General features: G+C 45.1%; 1 protein-coding gene across 1 annotated transcript in view; it reads right to left on the minus strand.

The window, feature by feature from the left end:
• Positions 1–1,301: 1,301 nt before the first annotated feature.
• EHD3 (EH domain containing 3) overlaps positions 1,302–14,928 on the minus strand; it is a 30,790-nt gene continuing 17,163 nt past the window's right edge. The window contains exons 4-6 of the mRNA XM_069009305.1: positions 5,870–6,282; positions 4,705–4,869; positions 1,302–3,341 (exon numbers count right to left, since the gene is read on the minus strand). Coding sequence (XP_068865406.1) covers positions 2,814–3,341; positions 4,705–4,869; positions 5,870–6,282 — 1,106 coding nt within the window. The 3' untranslated portion in view covers positions 1,302–2,813. The remainder of the gene's footprint in view (positions 3,342–4,704; positions 4,870–5,869; positions 6,283–14,928) is intronic.

Raw genomic sequence — 14,928 nt, forward strand, 5'->3', positions numbered from 1 at the left:
ACATCCCGAGAGGCTGGCACAGGGCTGAGAGGAGCACGATGTGTGGAGCAGGCAGGAGCTGTGGAATGTGCTGGTATACCCCAGCCACGGTGTGGGGGTAACTGCTGCCAGCAGCACAGATCTGTTTCCTGTGTAACAGTGGGCCCTTCTCTGAGATTAGTCTGAAGCACCACTGCAGTCAGGCACTGATAACTAACCTACTACACGTGTTTTAACAACAGGCCAGGGGTTTGGTTTGTGAATGCATGAACAATCAGGCACAAATGTGCCCTAGAAGTTGTTTGATTGCTGTTACAATGACTTTTTTGCTACCTGAGCACATTGCTAGAGTGTACAGGGAAAAAAAGACTAATAGACCTCATCTTCTCCCATCCCCGTTGACAGAACCAGTAACGTTCTGCCTTTTCAGGAGTTAAATTTCAGCATATGCTTGGCACAAGCAATGTGCTGTATGTGTGTCTATCAGACAGTTGTGCCCACACAGAGGTAGGGTTGATTCAGGGTGCTCTGCTCAGCCTCAGCTTGAGTCTGATGGATGCAAATTCCTCAGGAAGACCTGGACAGCCTTAGCAGATGTTTACTGTGATGACAGTTAAACTGGGGGTTACTGGGCAGCTGAACTGGAACGACACAGTTTGCTGACTTTTCCCTCAATTTGCATTTATTGCTTTTGCTTTCCACCCTATGATTTCCCCACACCCCTCTCTCATCCTGTACAGATGCTAAATGGAAACTCTGCCAACTACTACAGCTCACACCCGTTCTCTGAGTGCTTCCCCAGGACTATCCTAACTGCTCTCCCTGTCTTACTCAGTGCCTCTCACTGTCCCACCTGGGGGATAACTATCACTGCCATGAACATGTACAGAAAAGAAAGGGCAATGAAGACAGAAGCAGAATTAGTAAGATTTAAGACTGAGGTTTTTTGCATCCTTTCCAGATCTTGATAAATTTGCAGCATTCTCATTGTGACTGGCAGGAGGAAACTGCTTCAATATATTCCTTTTTCTGCTGAAATTTGGTTGTTACCTCTCCCCTGCACTGAACAAGGTGAATCATGGGTTCAATTCCTCTTGCTTTGGCAAGTATGGAGGTTGTGATTAGACTGCCAAAAGAGAAAGATGTTGCAGATGTTAACCAGTCATTCAGCAGTGCATACCCGAGTCCAGCTGGGCTGATCTGTACATTCATGTTTGGAAATGTGCGTAAGGATAATCTCCTCCTTCTGTTGCATTTAGAAATAAGCTTTTTTTTTCTTTTCAGCTGCATTTCATTTTGCTGTGTAAAGAAGTAGACAGATCTGGCCTTTCTTTTTTAATAATGTCTTAGGACCAGGGTACAAAAAAGGTTAATGCATTAATTTTTAAGACAAGTGATAAATGTACTGCAATAAGCACATCCTACATACACAGAATATATTTCTCTATATAATATGAACACAAGAGATATAAAATAAGTTATACTTATCTTGGTTTTTCATCACAGTAGGAGCTCAGCTTATATAAAGTGACAACAGGATTGGAACAACACACTGCTCCAAAGCAACAACAAAAACCAGAAGAGTGTGCGCGCACATGTGTGTTCAGGCAATGAAATAGGAAATTGAGGGATTTCTGCTAAAACTGGGTCTTGAAAACAAAAATTTCATAGAGCACGAAAGAAGTGGGGAAGGTCTCTTGGCTCAGGGTGGAAGTTCTGGAGGGGATCAAGTGTTACTGTGCGGTGAGGGGAGTGTGTGAAGGCTGACATCTTGGCTAGGTTTGTGGAGGCACAGAGCAGAGCAAGCTCTGCCCAGTGCCCCTGTGTGTTCTGCCCTTGTGATGGATCCACCTGGCAGTGTGGGGTTTGTATCTGTACAGTGAGAATGGGGCCTTGCAGCTTTCACTGTGCACGATGAGAGCAAACACGTCACTTCACAGGGGTCACAGACACCATCACTGTTCAAAGAGCAAACACTACCCACTGGGTGTGAAATGTTGGGTGAGCCTGGAAGTGGTGTTCCTCCCTTCCAACCCACCTGATGTCCACCTCTAGGGCCCCCTCCCTCTGCTTCCCTTGGAGGTTGGTCCTCTTGGCCATGCCTGCAAAACAAATCTCCCCTGGGGACTGAATGGGAGGTAGCAATGATTGGGAACTCTGAGTGCCTGTCCCACAGGGAGCAATGAGGAACTCCAGCTGCCCAGTTCAGAGCTCTTTCAGATTTTATTAATGTATTTTTCTTTCAGGACAGGGGAACGTTTGTAAAATTTGCATCTAATGGTGAATCAAGGTTCCTAAAGTTCTTAACTCTGGGGTTTAGTATCTAGTATTTTAGTGTGGGCTTATGTGAATTAGGAAATGCTCTTTATTTTGGCCAATAGCTTGAAGACCTTGTGGTTTCTCTTTGCTATCAAGATCTCAGTCTCCTGAAGTTTGCAAGACCCATTAGAAGGCAGAAGGTGCAGCCAAAGCTCAGGAGTGATACTGGCAGTTAGCAGATTTCTATTAGTGCCTATTCCACTCTCCAAATGCAGCCCACTTCAGGTTTTCTTCTACTCCTGCTTAACAGAGTCTCCTACTTTGCAACATCCTTTTTTTACCTTCATGTTTACAGACTACACATTAGAAAGCAGGGACAGTACACTGGAAGAGTTAATTGCATATTATCATGAAGGATTGGACTTTTTTGTTCTGCTTTAGATTTTGTTCTTCATACAGCAAAGTAGGTATAAATCCAAACGTGATCTCACATCTAAAGGTATAATTTAAGTAAACATGTTTTTCTAGATCTTTTATTTTCCCCTTCCCTTTCCCTCTCCCCTGTAACTTTCCTTTCACTCTGTTATTTTCCTTTTGGATGGAGGGAGGAGATGGGAAGGGAGCTCATTTGGCAGCTCATGACCCTCCAACTTGACTTTAATGAGATGATTCGCCAAGGCAAACTCCTCATCATCCAGCATGCCATCTTTGTCGATGTCAGCCAGTTTCCATATCTTGCCCAGCACGGTGTTGGGCAGCTTAGACCTTACCATCTCCTTCTTGGCATTGGCACCAGTTATTTTACCATCGACAGGCGAGAGTGTGTAGAAGATCTCGTCGTACATGGGCTTGTCCCTGGCCACCACCCACTCGGCGTCATCGATCCCTTCTCCAGCGCCTTCTCCGTAGCCGTGGCCGAAGGGACCGTGCAAGGTGCCCTCGAAGGCTCCTCCCTTCACCATCTGGGTTGGCCGCTGGGACTCTTCCTGGCGGACGAGCACCATGAGCTGGGCGATGTCGTTGGCCAGCATGTCTTCCACGGTCTCCAGCAGCTTGCTCTTCAGAGGCTGGAACTTGCTAAAATCCTGGGCTTGCAGCTGATCCTTAAAATGGGACAACACAGCAAGAGGTGAGCAATGTGGCCAAGCATGGCGGAGTAATGGTGTACAGGGGGATGCCTGCTTGCTGCTTGGCTCACAAAACCTTGCTACTGCAGAGGAGTGGGGAGCTTGGCATTCCTTCCTCTGACAGCCCTGCTTTTAGCATGGGATGGGGTCTCCCTGGCTGGCCTTGCTGTTACTTAAATCCTCTCTTAAGTCCTACAGAAAATGACCAAATAGTTCAAGGCAAACTGGTTGTGTGGCTCTTGCTATATCCTCCAGCCAGTGCTCTACATTCCCTCCCCCTTCTGCACTCTGGGAAGGAGATGCCACCTGGCAAAACGTCATTGTACTCATCACCATGCAGTGCATCTTTCAGATGCTATTAAGGCAGTAGCATGTCTCTAAGAGGTGGTGAGCATGTCTTTACAGCATGGCTCAGATTCTGTAATTTCCCAGCTAAGCAAAAGTGCTCTGAGTAGGGCCTGCAGAGAACTTTCTTCTAGCTGCAAAATGACCTACAGCTTTATCTTTCACCCTCTACTCATTAAATCCACACTACTTGCTCCTATTGGACTGATAGAGTTTTTTTAAACACACATTTTAACAAGCAGTGAATGAGATCCCCTGTTGGATACACTCCATAGATCTCATTCCCAACAACTTAGGGAAAATATATTTTCAAAAAGAAAAAAAATAGGCAAATGCTGTTTTCCATAGGTAACTAGTAGCAACCTCAACAGCTAGAACTCAGAACAGGTTTCTGCTTGGACTGAAGCCATGCAGCAATGCAGCAGTGTCCAGCATTGTCTGAATGTACAATACAAGGCTCTGATCCAAGGTCCCTTGAAGTTTTTGACTTGCATGAACACTGGGCTAGGTCTCAGGTCTGCAGAACAGAAAACCTGCTTCTCTGCTTAAAATAGAAAAGGGGCTTTAATTTTTCACACCTTCCTTTTTTTCGAGAAACAAAGAGTGAAATAGAAGACAAATATAGCTCTTGAGGAATGTGGCATGTGTAGCCTTTTCAGGACACAGCTTTCTTTTTAATAGAAATTAACAGTATGCTTAGGCCTGAAAAATCTACAAATGCAACCTGGAATTAAAAATAAAGGAAAAGAGTGTAAAGTGCTATTCAGGCAAAGATATGATAAATGAATGTGAAGCTGTAATACTTCACATGAGCTCTGTACGTAAGAGGTGCTCATGCCCAAATATAGCCTGTACGTATTTTAAGGCATATTTCAACATTACAGCAGGCTTTTCCCACAGGTGGCAACAATCAATGTCTGCATGGCTCTGTTGTACTCCCTGCAGTTACTCTAATGTTCTTTCCTTGGGTGTTTGCCAAGATGCCACTGCTTACCTGCATTTTTCTCAGATTAGGGAAGTCTCCTGGTGAGATCTGATGCTCCCGTTCAATCCGGGCATAAATATCTCCCAAGTTGTTAACAAGCTCTTTCTTTTTATTGTCTTTCCCAAACATTGAGGGCATTTCCTTCTTTAGGGAACTGATGATGTAGGCATGGACCTGAAGGGAATTAAATTATATGGAATGAAGGCAAATGTTAAATAGCACATCAGAAAATTCTTCTCAGCAGAGTATCTATGCCTAGGACTCAATTCCATCTTGTCCCACCCTGAAGAGCAAGCTCAGCTCCTCAGCTTGCCTGGACCTATGGATTATTATTCCAGTGCTAAATGCTGCTCAGCTGTGTGCTCTGGCTGTGCTGAGACAAGGTGAAAACAAGGTGTAGTCCTGAGCATACAGACAGTGACATTCATATCCACTTTCTGGAGGGAGTGGTGGGGTTTTTTTTTCTTCCACTGGGCATGGCCTTCAAGGGAACAGTCCCATTCCAATCTAAACATACAGGTTGAATGTTTTAGTATGAATACCAGTCCTTAACTTATGCAACATTCTGGCTTTTTTTTTTTTTAATGGTGAACCAAGCATTTTTTCTTGAAATGAAGACTCTTGCACTGAAAGCTTTTGAGGGATCTTTTGATATCTTTTCTCAGTTGACGTGGGGCTCTTTCCTGTATTTTTAGGGGCTTCTTTCACTTCACTTCAAATACTCAGGGATACTTCAGGCTTATTTATCATTTGTGTGAGTCTCCACCTCCTCTGCATCCATCTAAGCCAGGTATCTCTCTTGGCTAAGAAGGTGTAAAGCAGAAGACCTAGAGCTCATCAATTCCCTTGGTTTTTGATTCTGATATACTAATTGGTCCTAACTCTCAAGTTGCTACCACAGAGCAACTACTTTCCAGATCCCTTCAAGTGCTACCTCCTTTGACCTGTAGTTCTCTTCCTCACTCTGGTCTGCTATGATTGACATACCAAGCAAAAGAGGCGTTTTCTTCCCATATTGGCATAGAGCTCATATGCTGGGCCTGAGTTAAATGGGATGGAAAAAGAGTAGGATCCACCAGCTCTGCAAGCTGAACTGGCCAAACCCACTTCTCCATAGGCTGCATGCTGCAGACAGCCCAAACCAAATGCTTGGGGCTTCTATGCCAACACCCACCTTGGCCAGCCGTGCTCGCTTGATGAGATCATTCAGCTTCCTCAGGGCTGCATTGCGGGGCAGGCTCTGGATATCCCTGAACAGGTCCTGCTCCTCTGCCTCGAACAACTTGCGGTTGTCGGGGATGAGCAAGGGATGGGACCAGAAGGAGCCGATGTAGACTCTGATGACCTCGGGAGTGTTGACGATCTTTCCCAGGGACCACATGAGGGCACCGTACACCCGCATCAACTGCTGAGTCTCTATCTGGTCGGCCTTGTTGAGAACAACTCTCATCTTGTCCTCGTGGTTCTTCAGGGCCTTGATGACCTCAGAGAATTCATCAGAGATGTCCAGCTTGTGAGCATCAAAGAGGAGAATGATGCGGTCAACCCGCTCTGCGAACCACTCCAGTACAGCAGCGAAGTCATAACCTGCAAGGGGGGAGGAAGAGCAGAGATGCAGCAAACGTGGGAGCAGAGAGCCTACTTGCTGTACTCAAACTGTATCTGTACCTAACTGAGGTAAGCTTGCAAGGAAGCAGCTTTCCCAGTGGACCAGGTAGCTTGATGAGAGGCACTGTCCTTCACATGGAAATGTCTCCAGGCAGACAGTTAAGGACAGCTCTTGTCCTCTCCACATCAAGACTTCTTTGGGTGATCTCTTAAACTTGTGCTCCAGATCTTCATTCAAATGCATATCAAGGTGAAACTGCTGTATTCAAACACCTACTGCAGAAGTCTTGTATGTGGCAACAAGAAAGGTCTGGCTTGCGAATGACTGGCCATCAGCAACACCTACAAAGGCTGTAGAAAGCTCTGTAATTGCAGAACTTGCACCCAGACTGGTTTGAGATGCATATCTCCACTGCTTAATAAATCTCAGGTCTTGTCTAGTTGTGCAAGACTAACTCTGTCCCATCCAGTTCAAATTCCAAGATGCAAATAACCTTCCTTACCAGAGCAATCATCCTGTCATACCTGCTGCATGTGCACAAAGCCAAATGATTTGTGTTCACTTAGCCAAGCACTGGATGCTTAGCAGACAGCATTGCTGTGAACACCAGAGGCAGACACAGGCCAGGAACAGTGGGTTTAAATTTCATGTGCCTCAGGACTAAGGATAATGGATTCAGTGTCAGACTGGGTCCACCTCTAAGCAGTACAGGGCATGATAAATAGTGTTAGAAGTCCCTAAAACAGTAGTAATGACAGCAACAAAATTACCTTTTTGCCTAGCTCTGTGACATTTTTTAAATCTTCTTTAAAGTCTTGGTGAGAGACTGGTTGGTTCTCTCCCCCTGCTCTGTCAGGCTCTCCTATGCTGTGCAACATTTGGGGTTATCTGAGTCACCAGAGTGCTGCACTTTGTAAGGGAAATCAGGACAGACCAAATGCTATTTGCATTCAAATCCTTTAATACACTATTTTAATCTTGGCTTTCATGAATAAATGCATGATAATTAGTTCAGTGCTTTTTCCTCTTGCTCCTCTTCTTCTTTGTTTTTTTCCTTCTGTCCCCTCTAAAACCTGGAGGGCAACCAGTGCATCCCAATCATTAGACTGGAACTACAGAAGGGAGGATAGCTGAGCTCTGATCTTGCTTTTTGACACTGGCCTTTTCTTCCATATGACTAACCAAACTGGAGTGAAATCCTGGTTTTCATGTCACGAGTAGAGCCTGTATGAACTTTCTCTTCAGCTGGATAAATTGGTGTTAACTTTTTGCCACTGAGAACTTTTATATAACTTCGAAGTATTATTACTGGGCAGTGTTGTGCTTTGGCCAATTACAGTTTGCCCCTTACAGGAAAAGGGGGTGGCAGAGTGTGGGTGTGTGAGGTGCGTGCTCTTGGATGTGGATGCTTTGCCCTGCTCTCTTCCATGGGATCTACAGAAATCTCAAATGAAAGACAGACGTTTGTCTTACCAGTGTCCTTCTGCTCACTAGGACATGAGTGTCTCCTCTGACAAGAGCAAGCAATGCTGGGCCTTGGCTCTTTGCTCAGCTATGTTTGATGCTGAGAACTTCAGAGAATTCAGAACTAGTATTAGCTTTGACAAAGACCTGCTGAGCATTCAATATATTATATTGATAGCCGTGTATCTTGCTCAGTTCATGCGTCTGACCTCAAATACTGTCACAAGTCAGTCTTTCAGAACTGAAATAAACTTAGTCCTGCTTGCTTTCAGATATTAGCAGCCTTTTTTAACCTTAGGTGTTAACCTCAGCTTTTTAACCTTGGGTGTTCTGGCTGCAGGGAGCTCCACTCCACTGCTCTAATTGCAAATCTGCTGCAAAGATCAGTGTGCTGACTCCTTCCTAACCTGTGCTGGGGGCAGTGCGAGCAGGACAAAGTCGATGCTGATACCTCATTTCACTTGGCACGGGTTCAGGCTGTCAGCAGTCCCTCTGCAAGCAGATCAATGTATGTGCAAACAGGGGCCTCCCACGCCCCCTCAAACTTTGCTAGATAGGATACACAGACTTTATGTTCACTTCTGCCAGGGCTGGAAGTCATCTGGCATGGCAGGACAGTTTATTCTTCATACGCAGAGCTACACAGCTTGCTTTTTCATCATGGAAGCAGTGAGTCAGGGTGACTTTATTTGGAGATGTTTGTGCATTTAATCTTGTCAAATCTCATGGACTGGGATGTTTTCTTGTCAAGCTGGCACATGTTTGAATTGTACCATAACTACTTTGTCCAGTGTTTCTCTTGGGAGAATCCAGGGGAAAACAGTCATGCTCTCTAGGCTACCTTGTAATGCTATAGTGATGTCCTGTCACAGAGCATGTGGATGGTTTCCCTCTGACGGCAGAGGAACAGTCACTGCTATGCTCTCTGTTGTGTTAATAGGGGCTAGGATGAATTGGGGAAAGTGCACCTGACACTCAGCCCACCTTTGATTCAGTAAAAGTGGGAAGTGATTATTTAAAAGAAGGGAGATATAGGAAAAAAAGTGTAATTGTGGTTTTGGTATTAACTGAGGACTTGGGAGACTGACCTTCGCCCTTTGATCTGCCTGGGTCTCAAGGTTTGCTCAAAAGTAGGTGCTTAGCTCTCATGAATTTTATTCCGTAGCAAGCCTGCATCCACAGTAGCACTTAGAAGGTATCTATTTCCTGAGCCTCTCTTTCCTAGTAACAAAAAAAAATGTTGCTCTACCCAGCAAGAAAAGGAAATTAATATCTGTTCAGACCCTTTGTGTATTCCCAGCTGCTACAGTAACATACAATGAGTCTTGAATGTCCCTGTGGACTTCATTAAATGTCTAGATTGATTAGCAGACTTTCTTTCCTGGCTCCTTTGCTTGTTCAGAGATATTCTCCTGACAGCTGTCCTGCAGATCTCCATTAAAGAGAGAACAAAGCCCAGGAGAGCAACACTTGCTGTTCACTGCTCTGAAATATCACCACAGCCTCACTTGCATCCCATGCTGGGACAAAAGTCCAACCCAAACTCTCCCCTTGTATGTCCCACTTGCTCTGGCACTTAAGGAACCTCTCCTGTTGGTGCCCAGCTGAGCAAGAAATGTGTCTTCTGTGTGCAGTGCTGCTGATCACAGCTGCATTCCTCTGTATGGAGGTACTTGGCAGGAAAAACAAGGTGGAAGTGTAGGTATTCTGTTCTTAAGTGATAGAGCACTACAGAGGGAAAGAGAGGAAAATGATCCCGAGTGCTGTATAGTTCCTTAACACGCAGCATGACGTGGCACAGACCTCTGTTTACAACTGTCTGCTTGGAGTCACTGAGTGTGGTGGTGTTTTTGCACACAGTGCCTAGAGAACTGCTACAGATGTGATTCATGGGGCTGACTTTTTAGTCTTGTTTTTAGTGTATAACAGATTCTTACTAAAGCATTTGGATAGCAGGATGACAGTGTAAAATGCTAAGGGCAAGCTATTAATAAAGGTGTTTAAAAATAAGGCCTTAGATGAGTATTTTAATGTTTCGTTTGGAGCCTTCATTTTTGGAAGGCTCTTCAGTGGCATATAGAACTCAGGGCATTTTGCCTGGCTCCAGCCAGAGCTGGGGGTGTTCAACACCTGAAAACATGAGGCTGATTCTGTAAGTAAATTTAAGCATTATAGCCTCGTTTTGGTTTCTTCCCTCCTGCCCCTTTTTCATTTCACAGATGCACTGGGCCTGCCTCTTTCTTCTGGCAGGTTATTAACTGTGTGAGCTCAGACCAGGAACCGATCTGCATCTACAGTCAAATTAGGAGTTTTCATAGTGCCCCTTGCTCATTCCACTGCAAATGCATTATGTCTCCCTACGCCTCCCTGTGTTGTATGGCGTTGCTAAGGCCTCTCACAAAAGCAGGCAGTCACTATCTCTGCTTTGGCAGTGTTTCAGGGATGGGTGAAGCTGTCCACGGAACACAGCACGGTTTTATTGTGAACTTACAGGGTGGTTGGGAAGCCATCTGCTTGCCAAAGCTGCATTAATGCAAAACCATTATTACAGGGATGTTCAGACAGAATTGTAAAGGGAAGAATTTTCTGTTCAGTAATTCCTGTCTGTTGTACTTGCATTCCCTGTTGAAAAAATGCTGCATATTTAAACATTCTCTAACATCACTGATGCAGCTTCTTTCACAACCTCCAGATAAGGTGAACGTGAAGAGAAAATTAATCCAAATCATACAGTACTAGGAGGACAAGATGAACACGATAACAATTTTATCCCATCAGATGTTTTTTCATGGGACAGGTTTCCTTTTGACAGCGTGAAAAGGACTCAACAGACTTCACACAAAGCTGACAAGTCAGCAGGACTGTCAGTGGGTTCAGCCTGCAGAGAAAATGATCTTGCAGACTCCCTGCCACCTAGACTCCATAAGGCAGGCTGGCCTAATGAATACTTTGTGCACCATTGGAATACCTGGCACCATGCATTTCACCAAGATCTGGCAGGATTATGCAATTACATTCTGTCAGGTCAGATCAGGCATGATACAGTCTTTATGCTGACTGTGGGAAGATGGATGATACCTGACCCAGCATAAAATCTGCCTGGCTGTAAGATTTCAAAGCCAATTTAAACCAGCAAGGAGTGGGCATGCACTGGTTCAGCACCTCTCACCATGTAGCTACATGGATTGTTGGTCTAGCTTTGGTTTTTGTTTTTTTTGGTTTGGTGTTGTTTTGTTTGGTTTTTTTTTGTTTGTGCTGGTTTTTTTTGATTAGTAGCAAGCATAGTACTGATTTCCTGTCTTGTGGAACCATAGCCACAGGTCCTGTGGTAGTGGAGTTCAGATGGCATCGAATGGGAACAGTGAGATCATGAAGGGCCAAAAATCCCAAAGCTTCTGCTTTGCACCAGATACCTCACAGCTTGCTGTTACTACTCTGTAAATTGTGCTGCTGCTTTTAGCAATTCACCTCTTTCCTGCTGAGTTTTAGTCACTTGGAGCTTCTTTCTCATCTTTCTAAAGCTGGTGTTATCCAGAGATGAAAGATTTACCAGATTGTGCCACTCTATAAGGCAGAGTTTTATGGCAGTGTCCCTGTTTGTCAAGTGGGAGACTGGCTCTGAATGTCCAAGGACAACATCACAAGATGGGACAGCTGACACAGTGAACACTGACAGCCTAGAGAGGGAACAACTCCTGGGAGATGAAATGAAATGAATGCTGATTCCAGGGAGCTTATGACTTAAATTTTTACAATTGAGTAAGAGGGTTTTGAGGATTAGTCTAACTGGTCACAGCAATGTCCTGCCTGAAAGCCTTTCAAAGTCCAGGGAAGGAGGCTTATGTCACTGCAAAAGAAGCAGGCAGCCCACACTGGAGGGGGAGAATGTGCCAGGGAGGGGCAGGTGTTACCCAAATGTGACAGATGGCTGTGAGCAAAGAAGAAGGAAGGTCACACGATGGCCAGAAGAAGAAAATGAGGGGAGGGAGGGGGAAGTGACACACCTCTTTGAGGACACACAAAATGAGTGGGAAGCTGGGTTGGGTGGCTGTTGTGAGACTCAAGAGAGTAGTGGTGTCCTAGAGAGAGAAGGGTGCTGGGTAAGAGTATGAGAGAGGAAATAACTGGGACTGGGTGGAAGAACAGTGATTTGAGCAAATTTCTCTCAAGGTGAGGAACTGGTGGTGCCAGCAAGGAGAGGACAGAAGGGATGGGTACTGGATACACCTCACTGCTGCTCATCCTAAAGCACCTTTGTAAACAGCTGCCATACTCCTCTCTGGAAGAGGCTGCCTTCCAAGGGAATATGATGAGATTCCTGTAATGTGTATCTGTGGGTGTGTTGGGAAGTAGACAGAAGTCCTTTGGGATGAAAAGATTTCTTTGAATGTCACACGGCCTAATTTCTAGAGCAGGCCCCAGCTTGCCAATCACTTCTGCTTGTGCCTATACTCAAAGAAATAATTGGTCCTGGAGCTGCTGATTCAGACCACTGGGAGCTACATCCTCCTGCCAGTGCTCTGCATTTCCTCCTCCATACCAAGAACTAATGGAAACATTAAATACATTTTGGAGGCTTTAGGGTTTCCAAAGCAAAGGCAAAAGGACTCAAAGCACAGCAGATCTCTGTTCTCAGCTAGCAACAATGCTAACATTTACATTAACCAGTACCTGGAGTGCCAGACTGTGTGGCCTTTTGCTTTCATGTTGTTTACTGCAAGGGCTTCAGGGTGGGGAAGAGACTGGGAGCCTGACGGGGCTCTTGCTTTATGTCACTGGGAAGTGAACGAAACCTCACTCGGCACATTCAAATCAGGTGGAGTAAAACTGAGGAGAGCATTGTCCAGAGCTAAGTTTCCCTATAACAGCCTGTTCAGCTCCTATGAACAGAGAGCAGAACCTGTCCCCATCTACAAGTTTATATCTTTGCCACTTGTTGACAGACAGGCCTGGTACTTGGGCCAGTTCTGAAAACAGTTTCTAGCCAGATTTTGAGACCTCAGAAGGCACCTGGATGCAGGCCAAGTTTTCCTGAGAAGTCAGTGCATAGCAGCATTGATGTGTAGCTGGGATTCCACGAAGTTTTTTTACTATAGCATCTAAACACAAACTGAATTCTCCTGTACTCATACTTTAAATTTTGGGAGAAATCATGTTTGAAAAACTGGCCTGAAATGGCCACCAGTAACTGATAGCTCCCAGTGACCAGGAAACACATTCCTTCTCCATTGTTACTCAGGAAGCTGAAAGAATGCATGATGGGCATAAATAATGCAAATTGATGAGATGCTGATGGCATGACCATCTTCCCTCAATGCAATAGATACTTAGAATATTTCTGGAGTGCACAGTGCACAACAAATGGACAAGCTGCACAGCTGTTGTAAAAATCAGACTTGTTTAGTAACAAATTAAATGCTTGCTGTATGCTAACAGGAATAGAAACAAGCACAGCCCTTTCTGTCTGTGCCACCATTTAATCTTGTTCTTTTTACTATTTTTTTGCTCTTCCAGTTCTGGAACTGCAAAATATATCCGTATTTCCGACCCAAATCATGGAGACAGTCCCTCCCTCCTTCAACACCTAACAAAATAATGGTTTGGTTTTCTCAAACCCCAAATATAATCTTCACCTTTTGTTTGTATGCTGCTTTCAGGTCAGAAGAGTTAGGCTCATGGCTTCACGTATTTCTAGAAATAAGAACGAGAACTGTGCAGGCTTTGTGCTCATTTTTGTGTTGCTTTTAAGAGGAAGTGCAGACCAGTGTGCCTGTAAGAGCTGAGCATTTCAGTGGAACAGTATGTGTTAAGTGAGACTGTGATAAAATCAGGCAGGCTGGCAGAGCAGCTGTAATGGAGGTGAACTGGAAAGTCCAAACTAACCATTGCACTTTCACCCTCCCAGGCAGAGTGAAATACAGAATATAAGCAAACATCACCAGTGGGGAGTATTATAGCAAATATTTGAAATGCCTCCCTTTTAGAGGCTTTCAGGGTGGATGCCTTTAGTTTGTATCATGCTGTTGCTAGCACACGTGACAAAGCTCCTCAGAAAAAATATTTTTTGTTGCCACTGTACCCTAAACAGCATTGCATGAAGTGGGAGAACATTAATTCCCTTGGTGTTTGCCTTTCCCTTCCAAGCACGGCTATTTGCGAGACAGCCAGGCTGAGAGCTCTGCACTGCCCAAGACTGTTGCTATTAGCATTTTTCTTCCTGCTGTCAGGCTGGTGAGTGACTAAGTGTCCCTGGTGCTGAAGCTGCTGGTCATTTGGGAATTCTGCTTTCCCAGGAGAAGGGCGCAGCTGGTGGGTAGGGTTTTTTTCCTTGGTTATGGGATGCTTAGGCTGCACTGAAGCCAGCAGAATGGAACTGGGTGGAAGGCTGGGAAAATGCTGGAAAAAAAGCCAGTGCAGAATGACACTGCCAGACCTTACCTCCTGGCTAGGACCCTGTGGTCACTGCTAAGGCAGGAAAGGGAGAAGGTGGCAGAGAGGGTGAAGATGAAGTAAGTGTTCATGATATATCCAGGAAGTACTACCCCAAAACAGGGATCAAATACAACTTGGCCAAGGTGTCACTGAACTTGGCAGATTTGGATCTGCTCGGCTCAGGGCAGATGTAGGTTGAGACAGATGGGCAGCAGAGCGTGCAAGGCTCAGCCCCCAGGGATGGCACTGCCAGTGAAGCGCATGAGTTCCTGTTGCCAGGTGGCTCCATTAGCAGGGCAGGCTGCACAAGGTGGTGAATTATGGGGAAGTCTTCACTGCTGTCCTGGCTCTGCTGTACTGTATGACCTGATCTGTGGTCCTCCCCTCTGTCCTCATTTATTTCAGTACAGTCATCCCCTCCTCATTTTCCCTCCCAGCAGGCTGGCCTGAGCTCATTATGTGACACCAGAACAGTTCTTTACAAGTGGATGGCATTTCTATCATTATCAAATTGTCAAAGGAGACAAGACTGTACTGTTCTGGTACAAACACCTCCCCTATGGGCATCTCTGCAGCCTCATGCTTCCCTGGAAACAATTAAAAAAAAGGACACAGAGCAAGGGACAAGGCAATACAACCATTAGTTCTTTAAATGTGGACATAGATTCATGCCCCAGTCTGTAAAAAAGATCAGAAGAGAAATGGCTGCCTTCCAGGCAAGGATAATA

The sequence above is a fragment of the Aphelocoma coerulescens genome, chromosome 3 (assembly GCF_041296385.1).
Source record: "Aphelocoma coerulescens isolate FSJ_1873_10779 chromosome 3, UR_Acoe_1.0, whole genome shotgun sequence".
In the NCBI taxonomy this organism is placed as follows: domain Eukaryota; kingdom Metazoa; phylum Chordata; class Aves; order Passeriformes; family Corvidae; genus Aphelocoma; species Aphelocoma coerulescens.